General features: G+C 44.0%; 1 protein-coding gene across 2 annotated transcripts in view; it reads right to left on the reverse strand.

Annotated features, from left to right (window-relative positions):
* Positions 1-11,370: 11,370 nt before the first annotated feature.
* STX7 (syntaxin 7) overlaps positions 11,371-22,140 on the reverse strand; it is a 30,864-nt gene continuing 20,094 nt past the window's right edge. For both annotated transcript variants that reach the window (XM_053287613.1, XM_053287624.1), the window contains exons 8-10: positions 21,965-22,037; positions 17,011-17,093; positions 11,371-13,964 (exon numbers count right to left, since the gene is read on the reverse strand). In XM_053287613.1, the coding sequence (XP_053143588.1) occupies positions 13,866-13,964; positions 17,011-17,093; positions 21,965-22,037 (255 nt within the window). In that variant the 3' untranslated portion in view covers positions 11,371-13,865. The remainder of the gene's footprint in view (positions 13,965-17,010; positions 17,094-21,964; positions 22,038-22,140) is intronic.

Here is a 22,140-nt window from a genome sequence, read left to right on the forward strand (position 1 = left end):
CAGCTATTAACATTAGACTTTTAAAAGATCTTTTTGTGCCCTCAGGAAGTTCCTGAAAGTAAGCTGCACGGCACATATTTGGATGCACTAAGGGCCAAGGTAGACATACATGGGAGATTTATGTAACAGCCTCCCACCAGCTTTAGTTCATGAAAAGCAGCTACGGGAGGTTGCAGCCAGCTACTGGGGAAGGGGATCTAATCTGAGTGGAAAAACAGCTGGAGGGGAAAGGGCTAAGCAGTCTCACCCACTGCTATTTCTCTACTCCCAGCTGCAACACACACCCTTCTACAGTTTTATTTCATTAAAAATAAAGCACCAAAATATGTGGAGCCTGTTCCATGTGTCTGCTGTGTGAAGTCTAGTTTGGTCCTAAAATGTTTGGATAGGGACCAAATGTAAGAGCCCACAGAAACACTGGCAGTATTGTTTCAACTCCATTCCAGAAAGAAATATATATTGATCACAGAGAACCTATAAACATGTTTCTACCCTATCAAACAGCTTCCAGGCAGTTCCCACCCTTTATATAAATGGAACATTTGTCCTAAGACCCTGCCCAACCATCTTTTTGCTAGATGCCCAAAGAATGCACCCCTTGTGCTGCGGCCCACAGTTGCCTAGCAACCTCAGCATAAGACCTTTTATATCTTTGGAAAACGACTGGTTCAGGCAAAAATGGAAGCTCAGGTTAGAAGAAGTGGTGGAGCATAGGAGTTACAGAAGTAGCTCATAACTGAAGGTTAACAGGAAGGCCCCACTTCCCAGAAAGGAAGTAGGATGTAAAATTGGGGTGTGCGTGTAGAGGAGGGGCAGGGCAGAGCTGCATTCACATATTCTGATTAGGTTACCAGTACTCAGAATTGGAGTCAGACATCTAGAGCAACCATTTGCCCCAACAAAAGACATTGTCTAACCAGTGCCAAGATATCCGTAGCAAATGGCACTTTAATCATAGTACCCTGAAAACCTATAAGAAAGAAGATCCCGCAGTTTCCTCTAGGAAGTGTATTCTGTTGCTGACCTACTTCAAGTTCAATCCACACTTACTTCAGCGTTTGTCCGGCTAACTCGACATTTTTTTTGTTGACTGGTGTTAATATTCTTTGTTTAACTTTAACGTATAATACTTTTGGGTCAGATCACACATTGCAACAGACAACGCACTATAGAAGGAGCAGCCCAGGCTTTTTAAAAATTTGGTCTTTACTCCACCTCAGCCATGATCCAAGGAAGCTGTGTGCAGAGACTTTTGCTCCAGCAGTTCCCATTACAAAAGACAGAAAAGCCAATATTCAGTCCTTTTTTGTTTTAGCAATTTGCCTAAAAGTTGAGCTAGCTGCATGTGTACTTCTCACGAACAAACATGGATAGTGGCTAATTTTTTTTAGGGCACCATGTATCTAGGTGGTGTTTTTTTAAAATCTTATTACCTCCTTCGGACGTCATGCCATACTGGAGCCAGCCATGCCAGAGTTTCAGGTTTGTGGCCATCCAAATGTGGGAACCCACGGTTCTGTCAAAAAACCTGAATTGGAACCTTTGGTTCCACTTGAGTTTTACTGCCAAAACCTCTGGTCAGAAACAACAACAAATATTTATATACCACTTTTCAACACACGTTTCCAAAGCGGTTTACACAGAGAAATAACAAGCAAGCAAACAAAGACGGATCTCTGTACCCAAAGCGCTCATAGTCTAACAGGAAACACAAGATAGACATCAGCAACAGTCACTGGAAGTACTGTGCTGGGGATGGATAGGGCCAGTTACTCTCCCCCTGCTAAATAAAGAGAATCGCCACATTTAAAAGGTGCCTCTTTGCACAGTTAGCAGGGGCTAGAAAGTTAGAAAACGGCGGTTAGAAAGTTGCACTGTGTTGTCCGAAGTACTGCCACTGTGTGAAACTGAAGTTGAGGGTAGGAAGCTCCTCCCCCTCTCCTTCTCTGCTGCAGATTGGGTGCTGCAGCTTTCCTTCATACAAAGGAGGAAGCCCGCTCAGTCAGTTCATCTCCCCATGCAGTCTCTCAGACTGCAGATCGGCATTGTCTGGGAGCAAGGCAGGGGGGAATGGGAGCTTGCTGTTATGTGCAAAGGCAAAGTGTTTTCTACTGGTTTTAAGAGATCATACTATTAGTACAAGTGTCCTTCGTTATTCACAGAAATTCCGTTCCTCCCCATTTCCACGGATAATGAAACTGTGGATAAAGAAACCTTAACCCTACGGGGAGTGGGAGGATTAGGTTCCCAAGCACACTGAAATGTACTGAAAATCACAAGAAAAAGCAAGAGGGAGCAGAAATAATCACAGTACCTTGCTTTCCAGCAACTTACAAATCCTCAAATTTTTGTTCCTTTTTAAGGGTTCTTTTTAACAGAAAATGGCCACAAAATGGATCAGCATTTTAAAAAATGGCAGCAGGAAATGACATCAGAAATCATTTCTGGCCACTTAAGAATCTCAGATAGGCAAAAATAACCCTGTTTCCGCTCCACAAATAAACGGAGTCCCTGTGACCCAGTCATGGATACGCAAAACTGCGAGTGCTATGACTGTGGGTAACTAAGGCTGCCTGTACCTTAATTCTGTCTCTTGAAAGTATATCCAAGCAAGCATCAAACTATTTATTAATGGAAATTAATGAGGATGTTCTCTACCTAGATCAACTTTACACATTGCTCAAACTTCAATACTACACGTTAAATATTTTCCAGTCAATGAAGCTATTCAAACGATTGCTCAAAACCAGCCTGGTTTTGAGCAATTGTGAGAACCAGTGGGCTTGTGGGCAAGCCCAGTGTTTCTCTAGCGGGTAGCCCACCTAAAAACCCCTATCCCTAAGGAAGTGAGTGTTCCATTAAACTCATTCATTGGATCGTGTGTCAGCTGCGGCACACTCAGAAGGAAGGAGGGACCCCAGGAAGGCACCGTGCACTCGCATGGTGCCTTTCAGGGGTTCAGGGGCCGGGGGGAGCACATGGCGGTGCTCCCCGTTCCGTGGAGTTCCATATGGAGCTGCGGCTGGGAGAGGGAGCGCTCGATTGGAGCAGCTGGTCGTCTGGGCAGCCAATGTGGCTGTCCATCAACAAGCAACTGCTTGTGTGCGGGGAGAGCGGACTAAGCCTGCTCTCCCTGCACAATCCCCCATCTGGTGCTTCACACTCATCGTGTGAAGCACCTCAATCCTTAACATTTGTTTACACAAAATGCTTCTGATTCAGTGATATATCTAACCACTTATTCCAGCATGAAAGGTCAGGTGTTTTATATGTTTTTAAAAATATCTAAAGTGAATTGGTGCAAATTTCTCTTAAGGAACTTAACTGCCATATGCAAGGTTTACCTTTTACTGTACTGGAATTAAAAAGGCACTTTGAAGAAATCCTTTAAACCTAAAATATGTATAACATAAACTCTAAACTAGTCAAAACAAGTCTCACCTGTTAATGAAGCTGGCATTGAAACTGAAGTCAAAACAGTGTAGGGATGAGAGCTAATTCTGATATCCTCGCAGCATGTACATGCAAAGGAGAGGAAAAGACTGAGGAATAATTTAGGAGAAGCAATTAAAGCCACGCCATTGAAAGTTATGTAGTGCTAGGAATGTAATAGGAAGATATAGGACAGAAGAAAATGTAAGTCTATTGGTTGCCACATTTTAATGTGCTGAAGTGGCTAGTGTTGGACTTAGGTGGAAATCCCTGCTCAGGACCTACCTACCCTGCTCAGACATAAAGCTCCTGAGGACGCAACATATGAAGAGCCACATTCCCTAACCAATTTTCATTCCTTTTTCCTTCCCATATAATATTATGAGGGAAGACTCACATAAAAACACAAAGAATGAGGACATTATGTTTGCAATGGATGAAACGTGTGCAGACAGTTACCCATGGGAAGGCATAATAATGACAATACCAGGAGACTTAAACCTCCAGTTCATGTTGCTATGTATCATACTGACAAGAGTTCTCCTTGAACTGCATAGGTCAGTGAAAAAGCTGTATGAAATGCATGCTTCTTTAGGTCAGTGCCGGTCATTTTTCCACATGTGCAGCAGGGAACATTGATTGCCATTATGCTGTATATGTCCTTCTGTTAATCAATACAATATAAGTAGCTCAGAAATATGCAAGTATGGAACTACCAGCTTTTTGGCAAATGAAATATTTTCAATTCAGGCGACAAGAACATTTGGTAGAGTCCTATAGGGTCAGAACAAATCAGACAGAAAGGGAATATTAGAGAGGAAGAGAACTATTTCATTTTAAAAGGAAGAGAATTATGATTCCATGCTGACTGACCAAAGAGGCACCTTTTAAAATGTGGCAATTCTCTTTATTTATCAGGGGAAGAACCACTGGCCCTATCCATCCCCAGCACAGCATCCCTCCAGTGGCTGTTGCTGGTGTTTCTTATGTTTCTTTTTTAGATTGTGAGCCAGCCCTTTGGGGACAGGGGGCCATTTTATTTATTTATATCTATTTAAACTGCTTTGGGAACTTTCTTTGAAAAGTGGTATATAAATATACGTTGTAGTTGTAGTTTGGCTAAAATCTTTGATGTCAAGAACCAGTTACTACAAATTGGCCAGTCAATTGTAAACAATAGGGATATGCAACATGTTTTGATCTTGAAATGTTTCCACTTGAAATGGGCTGTTCCTAGTGTTTTGACTTTGAATCAAATCACCCCTAAAAGATTTGAGGCAAATATTCCCAAATTGATTCGACTCTGGGGCAAGGGGGGAGGGAGGGGAGGAGACCCACATTTCAGCCTTAAAATAAAAAACAAAGAGGTGCCAAGGCACCCCAAAATTTCAGAGCCCGCAGCAGGGGGAGGTGATTCAAGGGGATAGCCTGGTGTTCTTGTGCAAAAAATCTATAATTCTTAGTTTTTAGTTTTTTTAAAGAATTGAATTTGAAATTGTTGTGGTTTTAGCTTGGATTTTTAACTTGTTTAAATTGGTTAGTTTTATTAGTTCAATTGTATATTGTAAGTATTTTATAAATGTTGTGAGCTGCCTCAAGCAGTAGGAACATAGGAAGCGGCCATATACCAAGTCAGACCATAGGCCCATCTCGCTCAGTATTGTCTACACAGACTGGCAGTAGCTTCTTCAAGGTTGCAGGCAGGGATCTCTCTCAGCCCTATCTTGGAGAAGCCAGAGAAGGAACTTGGAGCCTAGATGCTCTTTCCAGAGCAGCTCCCATCCCCTAAGGGGAATATCTTACAGCGCTCACACTTCTAGTCTCCCTTTCATATGCAGCCAGGGTGGATCCTGCTTAGATTGAGGGGACAAGTTATGCTTGCTGCCACAAGACAGTAATGTACTGGATAGGTGGGACACACACACACACACACGTGTTGTAGCTAAAAGAACACCGGCCTATCCCTTTAAATGGCACCCCTGTGCCTGCTCAAAGGCCATTTAAAGGCGTAGATGCAGGCAGTCTGGTGTCAGTTTGTTGTGAGCAGCCAGCCAGGCCAGCTGTGAGGAGGTGTGGTGGATCCGGTCGCTGTCTCTCCGCTGCTGCCAGCTCTGTCATCTAACTGCTCCCACCAGGAGCAGTTCAAAGGCGTCTCTGCACCTCTTCTTCTTCAAATAGGCGGCTGATGGCTACAGGGGGGTGGCGGGTGCCGTGTGGTCAGGTTGCTGTTGCATTCCCACCCTGGCCACTGCCAGCTCTTCAAGGCACCTCCATGCCTCTTCATGTCAAAGGGGGATGGCGGTCAGATTGCCACACACACACTCCCCGCTGCGGGCTCTGCACATTCAAGATCATTTGGGGGCACCCCGGCACCTCTTTCTTTGTTTTAATGGGCTGAAATGAGCCCCCCACCCCACAGCACAGGACAAATCGATTCAGATTCAGTTAGACTCTAATCAGGTCTGAATCAAATTGACCTAGTTTCAAGCTAATTACATACATGTTCAAATCAAAACAGCAGGTTTTGATTCGAATGTGAAACAAACAACAATTTTTGATTTGTGCACATCCCTAGTAAACAAGTGAAGGATTCACTATTAAGATGAATGTTCCCTAACACAGAAGTGGAAATTGCTCATTGTATGAACGTGAGAATGGATGAATTTGAATTTGTAACCTAAAACCTCATTTATGTGAGTTTCCGAGTTTGTTCCTTGCACATAATTATGGGGCCTCTCTGTCCCCTTTCTCTGGCTGTGCCACAACTGAAGAAAAAACTGGTGTATTGCCAAGTTGTATGTGCTAAGAAAGTATTGTTACCAGCAGAGCTTTTTTTGTCAGGCTCCCAGAAGCCTCCCTGTTTATGTTCAAGTCTCCAGGCTTGGAGATCACACTCTGTATATGATCAGGAGCCTCACAGCAATCACAGGCCCTCCATTTAAACACCTAGGGACAGTTCACTTAGTGGTAAAGGGCTAGTCACCCCTAGATTTGGCTCCTAAACAAGCAAGTTGGAATGGGGAGTAGATGCATGCCCTCCCTAACTAAGTAGACCCCAGCAGTCAAAGTGAGTTAATTTGCTGCCAAGGCCATCCTGCACTCATGATGAACTAACCTGGCTTTTGCCCTCCTTACACAAAAGATAGCAGTGAGCTAATGTGCTAATTGGCTCAGCGGGAAGAGATAGATAAATATCCGAAGGTAACACCTTCCCACACAAAGAGGTTGGGTAAGCAAAGAACCCAAGCGATGCACCCATCAAAACTACAGATTAGATGACTGGACTTTTCCATTTATGCAGATTCCCTTCCTTGTGCCTATACACTCTATTTTTCATGACAAAAGCCTTAGCATGCAGCGGTGATTCACACATTGTTACACCCAGGAAGAGCAATCAGCAACAATGCATTCTGTGCAGGTCCATCCTGGCACTTCTAATCAGACGGAAAGGGCAAGAGGATTTTGCCCCCAAGTCACGTTTTGGGATATTTATGTATTTATTTATTTGATTTTTATACCACCCTTCCGAAATGGCTTAGGGCGGTTTACAATTAAAACAGAAACCAATTAAAACCAATATATAAATAGAAACACCAATTAACAATTAAAACATCTTAAAAAACAATTAAACAATCAGAACAATTAAAACCCTGAAAACCAGGTTAAAACATTAAAACAATTAAAACTGATTAAAAACCCTGGAAGGCCAGGCCAAACAGATAGGTTTTAAGGGCTCTCTTGAAGGTCAATAAAGAATTCAGATTGCGGATTTCTGCTGGGAGTGCATTTCACAGCCCAGGAGCAGCTACAGAGAAGGCCCACCTCTGAGTCGCCACCAAACGAACCGGTGGTAACTGGAGACGGACCTCCTCAGATGACCATAACGTGCAGTGGGGATCATGCAAAAGAAGGCGCTCTCTAAGATAACCTGGACCCAAGCCGGATATAAGAATCCTCAATTCTATCATTCAGTGTGCTCTTTCGTATGTGCTGCTTGGAACTCCATTGCGTGCTCCTACCCTCGCTCATTGGATCCCATTCACACCACACACTTTGGAGTCACCAGCAGGTTGGTTAATCTGCTGCGCACCTGCCATCAACCAGGGGTGTCCAGTTCTTCGTGCCACTTCCCAGGTCAGTCCTCTTACCAATCCATCCAGCTTGCCTAGCTGCCACAGGAAGCTAGCCCCATCGAAGTATCCTCCTCGTGGGCACCTCTCCTTCTATTAATCCCTGTAATCCTCCTGCTTCCAATCACGCTGTTTCAGAGGAATGAAATTCTGCAGCCCGCCCCAAATTCCTGAGGTCCCGTCATCTAGATCAGGTGAAGTGAACATTTGCCCTGCAAATGGGCCCACTCTATCCCCTTCATAGATCTAAGCTATCCAGGGGTGTAACTATAATAGGGCAAGGGGAGACCGTTGTCTGGAGACTCAGTGCCTTGCCCCCCCCCCGAGGCAAGTCACATGACTGACTCCCCCAGCCGCATACCTGCCTGGGCTTCCTTCAGTTGTATTCATCCTCCAAAACTGATGTTAAGACCTGGAGTGTTAAGTAAGATCTGGAGTGTTAAGACCTGGAGCTCCCAGAACAGCATGTCTTTAGTACCACTAAATGACTAAATCATCCACAATTTACAAAACCTTTTAAAAATAATTTAGGATGATGTTCTGTTGTGGCATAGATAGATAGATAGATGATTAATTGTTAATTGGTTTTATATTGGAGATATATAGATATAGATATAGATATAAACTGTTACTATGCTTTTTGTTACTATTCAGCCTCATTTAAGATTTCTTTACTTCATGACCTGAGCTTCAGTGAGGGGGGGCCATTTTAAAATCTTGTCTCTGGGCCCAGTACAACCTTGCTACGCCCCTGAAGCTATCTCCATATCTCTCTCACAAGCCTCTGTCTCTTGACCGCCTGGGAACTTACACAATTAGGACTCTAACACCTCGTTGCAGTTAAATCTATTTTTGATAGTAATATTGCTTTAACCACATATTTCTCTCTTTTATTTACCCCCTCCTACAAAAAATATCTTTTAATTTTGAAACTTAAATCTTGTTTCACTCCAGTCATTTCTTGAGTCCAAACATTTATTATTTAATTTCTATATCACCCTCTCCAAAATGGCTTACATTAAAATAAAAACAATTTTAATGTTTTTATTTACATTGCAGTTTACATTAACATAAAAACAATTAAAATCAATAACAGTTAAAATCAAAAACTACAAAACCTATATAAAACCAATTAACAATTAAAACATTTAAAACAGTTTTAAAATCCTGGAAGGCCAGGCCAAACAGATAAGTCTTAAGGGCTCTCATGAAGGCCAATAATGAATTCAGATTATGGATTTCTGCAGGAAGTGCATTCCGGCTTAAAAGCAATAACCAGCATTTTATTTTGCTTGGAAACATATCAGCAGCCAGTTTAACTGTTTTAAGACAGGCATAATATGGTCTCTCTGGGTTGCCCCAGAGACCAATCTGGCTGCTGCATTTTGAACTAACTGAAGTTTTCAAACTATGTACAAAGGTGGCCCCACGTAGAGCACATTGCAATAGTCAAGCCAAGAGATTACCAGCTGATGCACCACTGTTTTGAGATCATCCTCGTCAAGGAATGGACACAGCTGTTGAATCAGCTGAAGCTGATAGAAAGCACTCCTGGCCATAGCCTCTATCTGAGATACCAGGGTGACATTTGGGTCCAGGAGCACTCCCGAGCTGCGTACCTGCTCCTTCCAGGGCAGCGTAACCCCATCCAGCATAGGAAGTTCTAACTCATCCCTCAGATCCTGAGCCCTCACAATGAGCACCTCTGTCTTGCTTGGATTCAGTTTCAGTATATCCCTCATCCAGCCCATTACTGCCTGTAGGCAGGCATTTAGGGAATGAATATCATTTCTTGATGATGAAGATGAAAAGAAGTAGATTTGGGTGTCATCAGCATACTGATAACACCCAGCATCAAAACTCCTGATAATCTCACCCAACATTTGCACAAATTCAAACTGACATGGAGCTGACCCCCCTTTAAGAGCTAATTCCAACACAAAGCCCAAACACCCCAGGGCAGTTCCATCAACAGTATCCCCCTACTCTCCATCCCTATTTCTCTTGGGAATAACAGTTTTTATGCTTGTCCTTGGGATATATACGAAATCAGATTTGGATTCAGGTGGATTGTCCATCCAATTGTGTGGCTAGCAACCATAAGGTGATGTTTACTTAATTACTTAAAATCAAATTTGCAAGTATGAACAACAAATGAACCCTGGTCTAGACACAAGCAAGGCTACATTAGGAGCCAGAGGAGCAAACATACTCAAAAGCAAGGCTTTTGGAATTAGAGGGAAATTTTATATGATGCATTTATTGCTTTATATGAAGTTATTTTTAATGAATTTTTGAATGTTATCTGGGTCAGTAGGTTAGTCATTGACCTACTAACCCAGATAGTATTCAAAAAATTATTTAAAATTGCCTGATCTTCCAATTGTTTTGCGGGTTGGGTAGTAGGTAGGTAGGGCCATGCCCTAATACCCACCCACTTTGGTGTCCCTAGGACTTAGCCATGGGGAACAATGGGGTGATTCAAGTTCCCCATTACCTTTTGAAGATTCATGAATTTCCAATTAGATTTATAGAACCATCCCACTATGGCCAGTTGGTTTGACAAATCAATACTTTTGCTATTTGATTTGTGGTTGAATGAAATAATTCATGCACACCCTGTCTTTGCTGTTAGCACAATAAGAGATGTGATGTCACATTCTTGATCAGCTAGAGCTTCCAGGTTGTTTTCAAGGGTAGCCCCATAGTTTACAGCAGGCTTGTATCATGTTGTACCTGTGGTCGTGACCTGCTCCCCACACCATCCTTCGTGAGATAAAACCTTGGGACGAGTGCTGGTGTTCTATATTGCACTGCCCTCTGGAAATGCTTTTAGCACATTGGAAGTGTTGCAAAGCAGAAGCTAGCTCCAGCATGTTCAAGGCACAGAATAGGGGTCAGACAAAGAGCATTCATGCCCTTCCCTTGTTGGGGAGACTGGGAATCCTTGTGCCACAAATATTTACTGACTACCAAGGCTTCCTAAATTGTGTGCACCACTGAAGATAGGCATCGCCACTCTCACAAAACATTCCATGCTTTTTAGGCCTAATTTGGTTGTGTTCATTACATGCTTCTCTCAAATTGCACTATAGCTCTGACTTAACCATGACATTGCCTGTTACTTGAAGTTTGGTAGCAGAAAAGGTGCCCAGGAGCTATAATGTCAAGGACAAAGATGTTCCCTATTCTAGGTATCCATAAGGGCTTCAACAGAGTAGCTGAAAAGGTAAATTCTCTCTTAAGGGCACCTGAAAATGTTAGAATCCTTTGACATGGCCCATATCCTTCCTGACTCACGGACCTTGCAGAAGTTAGAAGATTCAAGGATGTGCTGTGGGCAGAATGTATGTACCACCAAGACTTCTGCTTGAAGAGAAGACACAGAAATTCCTGACAACTGGACAGAGAGGCACCTTTTCAAGTCATGGCTCTCATATTTAACAGGGACAAAAAGAACCAGTGGCTGTCACTAGTGTCTTGTATTTTTTTTAATAGGACAGGGAACCATTCTCATTCCTTTTGTTATGTAAACAGCTTTGTGAACTTAGTTGTTGAGAAGTGAAATAAAATAATAATATAAGAAGGTTTTGGCCATGGATGTGAGTACCTGGCAGCGTCTCATCACCACTGAAACAAGTGTGGAAGCAGCTGAGTTTTCATGCTCCAAGGGCCCAGGATACAGACTTTCACTCTGTGTGTGTTTTTCTCCCCAATTATGTTTCAGGTCGAGAACAATCCCTTGCAAAAAAAGCTAAATTTTAATCCCATCAATAAGATATAAAAAACAAGACACACACAGCAAAGGTCAATTCAAGAAATGTTTGCTTTTGAAACTGCCTTTATTTAAATGGTGCAAAGTTCAGCTTGTAGACACTTTTAGTTCCCCACCCCCAAAATCACAAGTCTCGGAGTGTATCACGTAAATGCTGCTTCTCTATCCAACTGCTGTACAAAAATGTGTAAGACAGAAGTAAGATTTATACAGTAATTTTTAATTAGTTCAATCATTATTAAAAACAAAACTGATTAGCTTGGCAAATAGCTTTGTATTACTCTTCCAATATGTTACTACAAGATGGCACAAAAACTGATCTTAAAAACCTTGAGATAATTAAGCTGGCTAACATTCGGCACAGCCAGCCTGCAGCCAAGCAGGATGCGGGCTTGCTTGGCTCCACTGCACTCACCAGCACATAGATGCTCCCTAGTGATCAGCTAACACCATGGACACTATCTGGCAGCATGCTTAGGATGGACTGAGCCTCCCCTGCCATTGTCAGGAACATCCCACACTGCTGAGTGTAGCAGAGTCAGAAAGTAAATCTCCCTCTTGGGTGCATGGCTGGCGGCACAGAATGTAGGCTAGGCCTGTGCAAGTCAATAAAGGATGTCAGAAATCCCAACCCCCACCATGAGGCGGCAACAGAACGCTGGGCAATTGCCCCTGCTAATATAGCAGTGGTGGCCACTGTTTAACTGCCGACCCAACACTGGCACAGGGGCAGCTGAACAGAATCTTGGGAGCATCCAAAGGTGGGTGTGGAGTGATGCAAGGCAGCCTGGGAAAGCATGTGGGGCAGGTGGAGGCATGGGATGGCTGGATACTGTAGTGTTGCTCAGACGACGACAGCACCCAGCCATCCCACGCTTCCTCCCAATCACCCCGCATGCTTCCCTAGGCTGCCCTGCATCTCTCCTCTCCCGCCCATGGACGCTCTTGTGATTCTCTTCAGTCACCCAGCCTCCCCCCACAATTAAAGAGCCGCCACCACACCACCAGGGGCAGTTACCCTGTGTTATGTTGCCTCCTTGTGGTGAGGGCTGGGATTTCCGACACCCTTTTCTGACTTTATTAACTTGCACAAGCCTAATGTAGGCCACTGAATGTAATTGATCAGAACTTGCAATATTTAGCATATCCAGGAAAAAAGGATTAATCTCTTTCAGGAAACAGAAGTTAGGATTGCCGTTTACGCTAGCTAGGGCTCACTAGAATGAAAGTAATATTAAAATTTGAATATTTCACTGACCACCACTATATACAAGAATTTGAGGGCCAAACTAAACAAGGCAGCCAGAGATCTGTGATATGGATGGGTTTTTGTTGTGTGTGTTTTTAGGGTAAAGGCAGCTTAACTTTTCGCCCAATGCTATTTTCCAGTGTGACCCCCAACCCAAATGGTCTGCACCAGAGCTCTCTGCCCCACATGGGAAGACATAAAAAGGTACCTAGGTCTGCAATTCAACCCAATCACAGGCCTCCAGCTGCATTGCCTACTTGCACCAGAGACAAGAATTACTAAACAGATTTACAGTCAGGCATGTGTATATTATTCAGAAATTCAGATCAGAGAGCTCTGCAGAGCCATGTCTGCAACTGTACATATTGGTTTTGCCATACTTTAAATTTTAAACATCAGACAAGTGCATAAATTAGTGTGCAAATTTTAGCTAATTTTAACTGTCTCAAAAGTCTCATTGTAAAGTGAGCATAAACATACACAGTCTACATTATTAACCATTTATTAGAATGGCTTTGCCAGGTTTGCTGATATCCAGTATCAGGTTTATATCAAAATATGAAAAAGATACTTTTTAAGCAAAGGAGAAATTGCAAATAATCCAAAAGTTTCAGAAAGACAGAACAAGACTTCAGCCTCAAGCAACCTATCAAGATTTGAATGGCTCACAGGAGTGGTATGAACAGACCCTTCTACAAGTTTAAGAATAAATGGCATCTCAAGGATGAGAAACAATGAAATTTGATTCAGACTAGAAAGTCAGGGAGTGAATCTTTGAAAGTTATTAATGATTAGTTTAGTAAATTAAGTTTCCTCTATAAAGGCATGCGTTAAGTTGGCCAATGAAATTGGAGTTTGACAATATATCGCTTGCATGTTGCTTTCCAAGTCCCCTTGTGAGGCCTTCAAGGGGTGAAGCTCAATAACCTAAGGTGAAAGTTTGGCCCACTTTATCACTACACATGGTATGTGAGCCTTGAACCCAATCACCAACATGACCTGGCCTTGAGGTAAGAGAGAAAGCAACCAAGTGGCAGGTACCAGATAGGAAGTTGCCTTCTCTTGGTTTAAGTACTGGCAAGCTTACATTGCTGCATCCAATGCCACAATACATTTGGATTAATCTTACTAGGCAAGCTTAAAAAAAAAAAAAAAGACCCATCTCCAATTAAAAATGCATTTTGTAGAAAAGCAGAAGTGATAAAGATGGATAATTCATTTACTGAACAGTTTCATTCTGAGACATGATCATGGAAATCCTCCTGCATAATTTAGCACATCATGATGTTTTTGTTGCTCCCCATATGATTAGGCCGAGGATGGTTGCTCCTACAACAAGTACAATGACGAGGATACACATTTTCTTACGGGACTTGCGCTGAAAAGGCAAAAAGAGAGGAGACAGAGTACGGAATTTCCAGCTCAGAACAGTGTTCCATTACTGAACAACTCTGGCTTAGTTCCCAACCAGCACACAAGGAGATAAACCTATGCCTGTAAGTTTCCAACTGCAGATGAGGGCTCAAATGACTGACTACTTCAGGGGAAGTGCTTAGTCTAGCCTTCTATCCAGTGTGCTAGTACATGAGGGAATTTTATTCCTGTGGAAGGGCACTGAGTCACGTGAACCCCCACCTACAGTATGAAGTGGCTGGGCTGGACTTCGGCCTTCCATCTGCTGCTTGCAAGAATGATGCCCACATCTAGTATAGATCAGCAGCTAGAGAACCACCACCTCTGTTGAGGCTTCACTGTCATCTTCTCAACCATAAAATGCTTTAGGGAGGACTAATGCTACTACTGAAGCTCATACATGTGCTCAATTTCTACTGCTTTCTGGAGAACGGCACTTGCTCTTGGGGAGCATGCCTGCTGCCATTTGCACAGGGCCCAGTCCCAGCAGCTCAAAGTCTAAGGGCAGGTGGTAATTACTTCCTATGTATGGAGAATGCTTTTAGGGCATGGAGCACCATCACAGTTTGCCTAGAACCCAGGAACTCCCAAGTCTCAAGGCAGGAGATGGTGCGAATTGCTGTAATTGGAGGAAAAGGCAGTGCCTGTACAACATAGAGCAGACCACACTATGCTACTGAGCATGCACCAAATCAATCAGTCTCCAAGGCAAGGAGGATTTTGTACTCCCCCCCCCGCAAAAGGTCACCTCAGCACAGCGGTGGTTCACATATTCATTTGAACACCAAAGTGAAACGCAAATGTAACTTAGCTCTAGATTACAATAGACCTCTAAGTCACAGTTCTGTTAAACCTGTTTACATTTACAGGAGACACTGGAAGGTTAAAGGCAGTTAATAATTTGCCTCAAAGTTCTAAACTCTCTCTACCATTGGGAAAACTGTTCAAGTTTATGGTGCCTAAAACTAGAACTATTTAAACCCTACATTACTCATTCCCTTCCCCACATCATGGAATAATTTCAGAGCAGAAGAAAGCAAAATTGAGAACTATGAAATTCACACTGTGTTAATGTCAGTTTTATAAATAGAATGCATGAGACAGAATAGTCAGCTAAACATGACAAATTGACTTTTCGAAACCATTTAAGATTTCTTTTCAGCCCAAAGTATAAGATGGCCATTGCCATATCCTCTATAATAAAGAGCTTGGTTGTAATCCCGTGTCCCTGCCCGTGTCTTTCTCAGCCGTTCTGGGCATGCGCGGAGCGGGCCCCAATACTTAGCGCAGAGCCGTCTTTGTTTGTGACATCCCTCCCTAAGCAGCAAGCGCACAGTGGGTTGTACTGGGAGGTCAGGAGGACTGGCCCAGGCCCCTCCCACCCCCACCCCCCCTCTCAAAAGGATGTTTGCAAACAGGAGGGTCTGGGGAAAGGTTTAATGTTGGGGGAGCGGTGGCTGTCCGGCAGCCGGCCGCAACAATGGACGAGCGGCGGCAGTGGCCACGGCAGGCAAAGGAACCAGTCGCTGCCTCCTGCTGCTGCTTCGCCGCTGCTTCCGAAACTGATCACTTAACTGTTTGACGCCCGGGAGGAGGAGAGGAGGGCCGGTAAGGAAAAAAATGCAGAGGGGAGGGGCAGGAGGGAGAGGCAAGGGCAAGAGGCAGTGCGGCGGGGGGGAGGGGCAAGGGCAGGAGGCAGTGCGGCGGGGGGGAGGGGCAAGGGCAGGAGGCAGTGCGGCGGGGGGGAGGGGCAAGGGCAGGAGGCAGTGCGGCGGGGGGGAGGGGCAAGGGCAGGAGGCAGTGCGGCGGGGGGGAGGGGCAAGGGCAGGAGGCAGTGCGGCGGGGGGGAGGGGCAAGGGCAGGAGGCAGTGCGGCGGGGGGGAGGGGCAAGGGCAGGAGGCAGTGCGGCGGGGGGGAGGGGCAAGGGCAGGAGGCAGTGCGGCGGGGGGGAGGGGCAAGGGCAGGAGGCAGTGCGGCGGGGGGGAGGGGCAAGGGCAGGAGGCAGTGCGGCGGGGGGGAGGGGCAAGGGCAGGAGGCAGTGCGGCGGGGGGGAGGGGCAAGGGCAGGAGGCAGTGCGGCGGGGGGGAGGAACTCTCCCTACTAGCGCCTGTTATTTTAACGGGCTTGAAAACACTAGTTACAAATATTTTAGCTATGTTCACAAACCAAGCAAGCCAATTTGGCTTTTCATCAGCATGCATCTTGATCTTAATCGCACTTGCAGTAAATTCCATCAAATAAAATAGTCCTTACACTTCCAGTTAAGTGTTTAGAATCATAACAGGCCTATTCACTTCAATGATATCAGCAAACTCAAGCAATGTTTGTGTTTCACTGTTTTAAAGTAGGCAGACTATAAATACGTTTAAAGACTCGCATTCAAAATGAACTCGAACTCCTAATCTTTGGAGATGCAAATTTTATCAAGCACTGCCATTTCATGAATTAGATATGACCCATTGCTGATTTCGTGAATTAGGCAGCTTTTGCTTAGCTTGCATTTGGGATAAAGGCATCCAAATTCACGTTAGGTAAAAGTGTCATTCATGTACTGCATGTAGACGCATTTTGCTTCTCTTGCAAATAAGACAGATTGAACATAATGCAATTCAGTTGTGTCAAAAACATACTATAAGCAAGCACCCTCTTCTGTGAATTTTAAACATCAAAGATTGAACACAGGAAGTGAGCCTTTTCAGTGCCCATTCTGGCATGCTTATGGCTAATGTCTTCGGCTTTCATTGGTTGGTTGAAATTTCTGCAGCTGTTCCTCTTATTGACTGCATTGTTCTTATTTTAAAATTTGATCTGATTTTAGTTTAGTTAAGTCACTTTGGACAATTTTCTTGGAAAACAGGGGGTATAAATTATGATAAAATACAAACACAAGAGACTAGAAGCCTTGAACCTTATGTCTACCCTTTCAATACACTTGCAATTTAAAAGCTTCGATTTTTTAATACAACAAATGAAAATTTCCCCAGTATAATCTTACATATGCCAATGTTTACCTGGTAATCTGCTGCTCTAGACAACTGCTGATTTGCTTGCTGGACGTGGACTTCAGCTGTTTCTACATTGGCTTCTATGCTATCTTTGGGAATAAAAAGAAGTCATTTTACCTTCTTAAGTCCAAGTATAATTTTCAGAAGCAGATGCACACTGTTTTGGGATTGTACATATATAAAGTATTTCCTGTGGTGGGCATCACAGAACAGATTTAGGTTGGTTCAGTTAAAATTAATGCAACTCAGGGTGGAATTAGAGGCTACAAAGAAAACTGAGCTGCTGCTGAAAATGTGTACTTTAACTCATCTTCCCCCTCACACACAATATCTTGATGCCATTATGGTACTCATTCTGTTGTATCAATATTAGAACACGAATTAAGGTGAATTAGGCAACATGACGAGTAACAACCTCAAAAAAGGACCGCCACTGTATTTTTTAATATTCTTAGAGACCAGGTAAAATGGGTTTAAGATTTAAGATAAAGTTTTCTTCAATTAGTATTGTTAGGGGTTCCAGAAATGGGACTCTCTGCACACACCCTTGGCATCTCTACAGAAGGGCTGAGCCTAGCCTGACCTGTGTTTAAGTGAGTCCAGGAAGGGAACAGTGTTATCACTGAAGTAGAGAGTAGCCTGGGGGACCAGCTAGGGAGGAGGCACAGTCGCAGCATCCTATTCCACAGGAGCCCAGACAAGGCAACCCAACACCCCAAGAAAGGTTTCCCACAAGGAGACTCTAAGGTACTCCTGAGACTCCCAAACTAAGGCAGCTGTGGCTTCTCTTCTAGTCTGGCACATCTTGCACTCCTGACTTGGGCATTTCAGCCACTCTACTCAGATCCTTCGAGTAAACTTCCAAGCTAATAACACTTTCCTGTCTGGCTCTTCCAAAACTCGTTCTATTGTTCCCCACTAAAGACCATTCTCATTCATTTTTAATCTGCAAAGCTATATTGATTTAGTGCTTTTTTACCCTATAAAATTGACCACTCAGAAGCCCACAGTCTCTGGAATCCATTCTGGAGATGGTGACCCTCTGCTTTTTCCATCATCGCACCTCAATTTCCCTGCTGAGAACCCTTCTCTTCCCTTCACATCGGACAGGTAAATATAGGGAGAGCCCCTCCTTCCTTCCTCCAGAGAGTTTCTTTTTCTCCTCTTGGGTATTCGTGTGTTGCAGTTTTCATTGTGTTAGGCTAGAAGGTTTTCCATTTCAATCTGTTTTCTCCGCAATAGAAGTGGGGAGGGCGGTCAACTCCTCCCCCGAGGTTAAAAAAAAAAAGTTACCCCTGCAATGGTTACCACTCCCATGGGATCTGCCCAAAGACTGTGGGCTCATTGGAGATAGGTCCACTACCAGACAAATAACCCAGGGAAGTGTGAAGCATTCTTTGTCTGAATTTCATCTCATGACGACATTCAGTGGTAGTCTGAGTGGAACACCCTCTCATGAGTGTAAAAGCCATGGCTGGGTTGTAAGACTCAGACTATCTGCCCAAGGAGAAGTGAATTTTAGCCGATTTTTCCAGCCAACAATACTTGCTGATACTCGCTTCCAATACAGGCAACTGTAGCCAGACATCTTCCCCTTGTTGCATCCATCACTCTGAACTCCCAGAATTTAGAAGAGTCCTCAATTCTCCCCCTCTCAATCTCCAGCTGGATTTTTGACCAGCCTCTCCTTCCATCTCTCCCTCCCATTTCCTGGCTAGTTCTTGTACTGACCTCTCTTGCTCCCCTTCCATGGCCACTGCTGGATCCTTTCACTAGCCTGCTGCACTGAGACCTCCTATCACTGTTTCTCTTCTCCGATCTCCCTCAATAGTAAAGACTCACTCAGAGGTAAAGTAGAAAGCCTAGACACATAAACATCTTGCAAGTCTATTACCTGCAAATGCCACGTGTCATACCACTGCCCAATCTCTACTTTGTATTTAATAAAATTTATTTTTATTTGGACTTTTAAACCTGTGGTTGTGACTTTCTCAGGAAACTGCCTGTTTTATAATCTAGCTTAGAAGATCCCTTGAGGGGATAAAAAGCTCCCCTTGTAGCAGTATATTTCATCTTTCTGTCACCTGAAGTCATATCATTTATGGTCCTTTTGGCCTTTATTAACAGAACTTCAAACTCCGCCACTGAGAAAAGGTGGAATGAACTTGGTAGCTTAAGCTGGCTTTGCTCATCCGAGAGCTCGCCTTCTTCCTTTTCCATGTCAGCTGAACCCTGGGGGTCAGACCCCAACAGACTGTCTACTGGCTTAGGTTCTGGACCCCTTCCAACTGGCCTAGGTAGAACCACTGAGGAAAGGTCTGGATCCTGCAGGGGGACAGGAAGTATAACAGGCAGTTCCTGATGGGTCTGCTTCGGGCCTGGCCACTGAGGCCCCTGATCCACCTTCTTGGAGGGTGGTGCCCCATCAGATGATGGTGAAGAACTAGTAGCCCTCCTATGCTTGTGAGCCCTTCTCCTATTTCTCCTTACAAACTTGCCCCTTTCTGAAGGGGGGATAACCCATCTAGCTGGGCTGGTATCTGGTGAGGAAGAGAAGGAAACTCTAGACTGCCCCCTTTGTGAATTTGATCTTGGTACTTTGGCATGAACAGACAAGGTCAACAGGGCAGGGATCACAGGGCAAACAGGTACCACCCCCGAAGGACCTGGTGTAGGCACACTTGAGGGCTGCTGACAGAGCCTTAGACTGTCTTATAATAAATTCTTGAAGCCATGCTGTAACATCAGGAGGAAAGAACTGCCCATTACTGCTTTTATCCCCAGGGACTTCAAGTCCACCTCCAACGCTACTCACGATTACTAAGTCCCATTATACTGGAAGAACCAATGTCTCCCTTCTATCAGTCATTTTTCCAGCTCCAGATGCATCGAGAGATAGCAAGCTAGACCCCCAATCCCTGGGCTCCAGCACCAATTTCTGGCACTCTAAACTCCAGGGTGGCACTTGCTCTCTCTTCTGTTCACCAAGGGGCTTCCAAAATGGCTGCCATGCTCCTCTTGATGACCAAAATAGCAGCGGAAGCAGCTTTCATGCCAGAACTAACCGCACAGCAATGTGGAGAGGAGAATCTGTGGGAGTGACATTAGCACCCGAACTGGCCGTGGCTGTGTGATTGGCACACACGAGAGGAGTAATAGATGCGATCGGAGCAGGTATCGTGCCTGAATTGACCATCAGTCCTGTGGGCACTGAAAAGACTTGAGAATCAGGCGGTAAACAGTAGGGCTGGTGCTCTTTGCACACCGCCTGCACCAAACCCCCTGCTAATTGGGCAAAGAGGCACCTTTTACCGTGGTGATTCTCTTTATTTAGCAGGGGGAGAGTAACTGGCCCTATCTACCCCCAGCACAGTACCTCCAGTGACTGTTGCTGGTGTCTATCTTGTGTTTCTTTTTAGAATGTGAGCCCTTTGGGGACAGGGAGCCATCTTATTTATTTATTATTTCTCTGTGTAAACCACCCTGAGCCATTTTCAGAAGGGCGGTATAGAATTCAAATACAATAAAAGTCATTCACTGAGGTGAACATCAGTTAAAATTGCTTGGAATGCTTCTTAGGTTTTCCCTCTTTGAGGTGTTTAGATTTATTTATTTATTTTTTAAAGCAAATTAGAAACCGCTGCCTTTAGAGGAACATCCCTGCTTGCAGCAAAGGACTGAGGCGGACCGGCCTCTGGAGCTCTTTTTGGGGAGACAGAACAGGAACGTTTTGCTCCTGTTAAAGCAGGGATTCTCAACGTTGGGTCCCCAGATGTTATTGGACAACTCCCATAATCCCCAGCCAAAGGTCACTGGGCTGGGGATTATGGGAGTTGAAGTCCAATAACATCTGGGGACCCAACGTTGAGAATCCCTGTGTTAAAGGCTTCCTAACAGAAGCAATGCCCCAGAGTTCCAAAATGGGCCCTTCAGAAAGCGACCACCCTCAGCATGTCCCCCAAATGGGACACTTCCATGTCTCACGTAAGGGAACAAATGACCCCAAACTGAAATTGGCAAACAAGAAAAAATATCCAATTAGATAAACTTTTAAAACTACCAAATTTAGTAGAATACGAGACTCCCTTCCCACCCTCGCACACAAGAGTGAGAAAGGAATATAGATTAGAAAAAAAAATGACTAGCCTGGCAATAACTTTTAGAGAGCTACAGAGCTCGTAACGAACACTGTCTCCCAGAGCAGACAGGAACGGAACAGGGGAATGAGCGACAGCCACTACCTAGGAGGACCTAGCCTACTGAAAGATTTGATTGGTTCCTGTCTCTCAGAGCATGTGATGGGCGTTAACCCAGTGTTGAGGATGTCTGAGAAAAATGCAAAGATAGGTTGGTGGAAACTGTACCAAGGTACAATCATAACCAGTCTGTGATACAGCCAGTTTTCTAGACAGAAGTTATTGCAGTAAGAGCATCATGGTAATCTCCTAACACCTAGCTTGCTCATCCATTCATCTTTTGTAACATTTCACGTTCCTAGCTACATCTCTCCTTGAGGTTCATAGACAAGGCTATACAGTTTAAAATTTAAAGTTTAGTTTCTCATTTGTACTGTTATTTCTTTTAACTCTTAATTCCAAGTTTGCGGTGAAGATATTCCTGTGGGGGCACAAACTCCTTTGGCATATGGGCCTAAAACACTTAACAAGTCTTATACATGGATCCAGTTTTAAAATGCACTTTTCTACAAGAAAACAAGCACATCAATATTTTTTCTAGTCTAAGATAAGGAATCTGTCTGTCAATCATTAATATACAAATATGGAAGAGGGGCATGCTGGTTCTTGATAAATCACATTTCATCTTAGTGGATTACTCAGAAACAGCTAACACTACATTTATCCTAATTGCTCCAAGTTTTAAACATGCTGATATGATCAGACTATTGCAGCCAGACTTGATAAAAAGCAAGTAGCTCCTCAACACACCAATTTTCACATACCTATCACATCTCCTTGTTCATGAATCATTATCCCCAGGTCTTTAAATATTTCATTTATGTCTGTGATGTCTGCCTGTAAACAAATAAGAGGTGTTCATTTATATGCAATCTTCTGCAATGGTGAGCATGTTTGCGGAATATATTGCCTACCACTTGTATGGGGGGGGGAGGAAGGA

Source organism: Hemicordylus capensis, chromosome 1 (genome assembly GCF_027244095.1).
Source record: "Hemicordylus capensis ecotype Gifberg chromosome 1, rHemCap1.1.pri, whole genome shotgun sequence".
Taxonomy (NCBI): Eukaryota; Metazoa; Chordata; class Lepidosauria; order Squamata; family Cordylidae; genus Hemicordylus; species Hemicordylus capensis.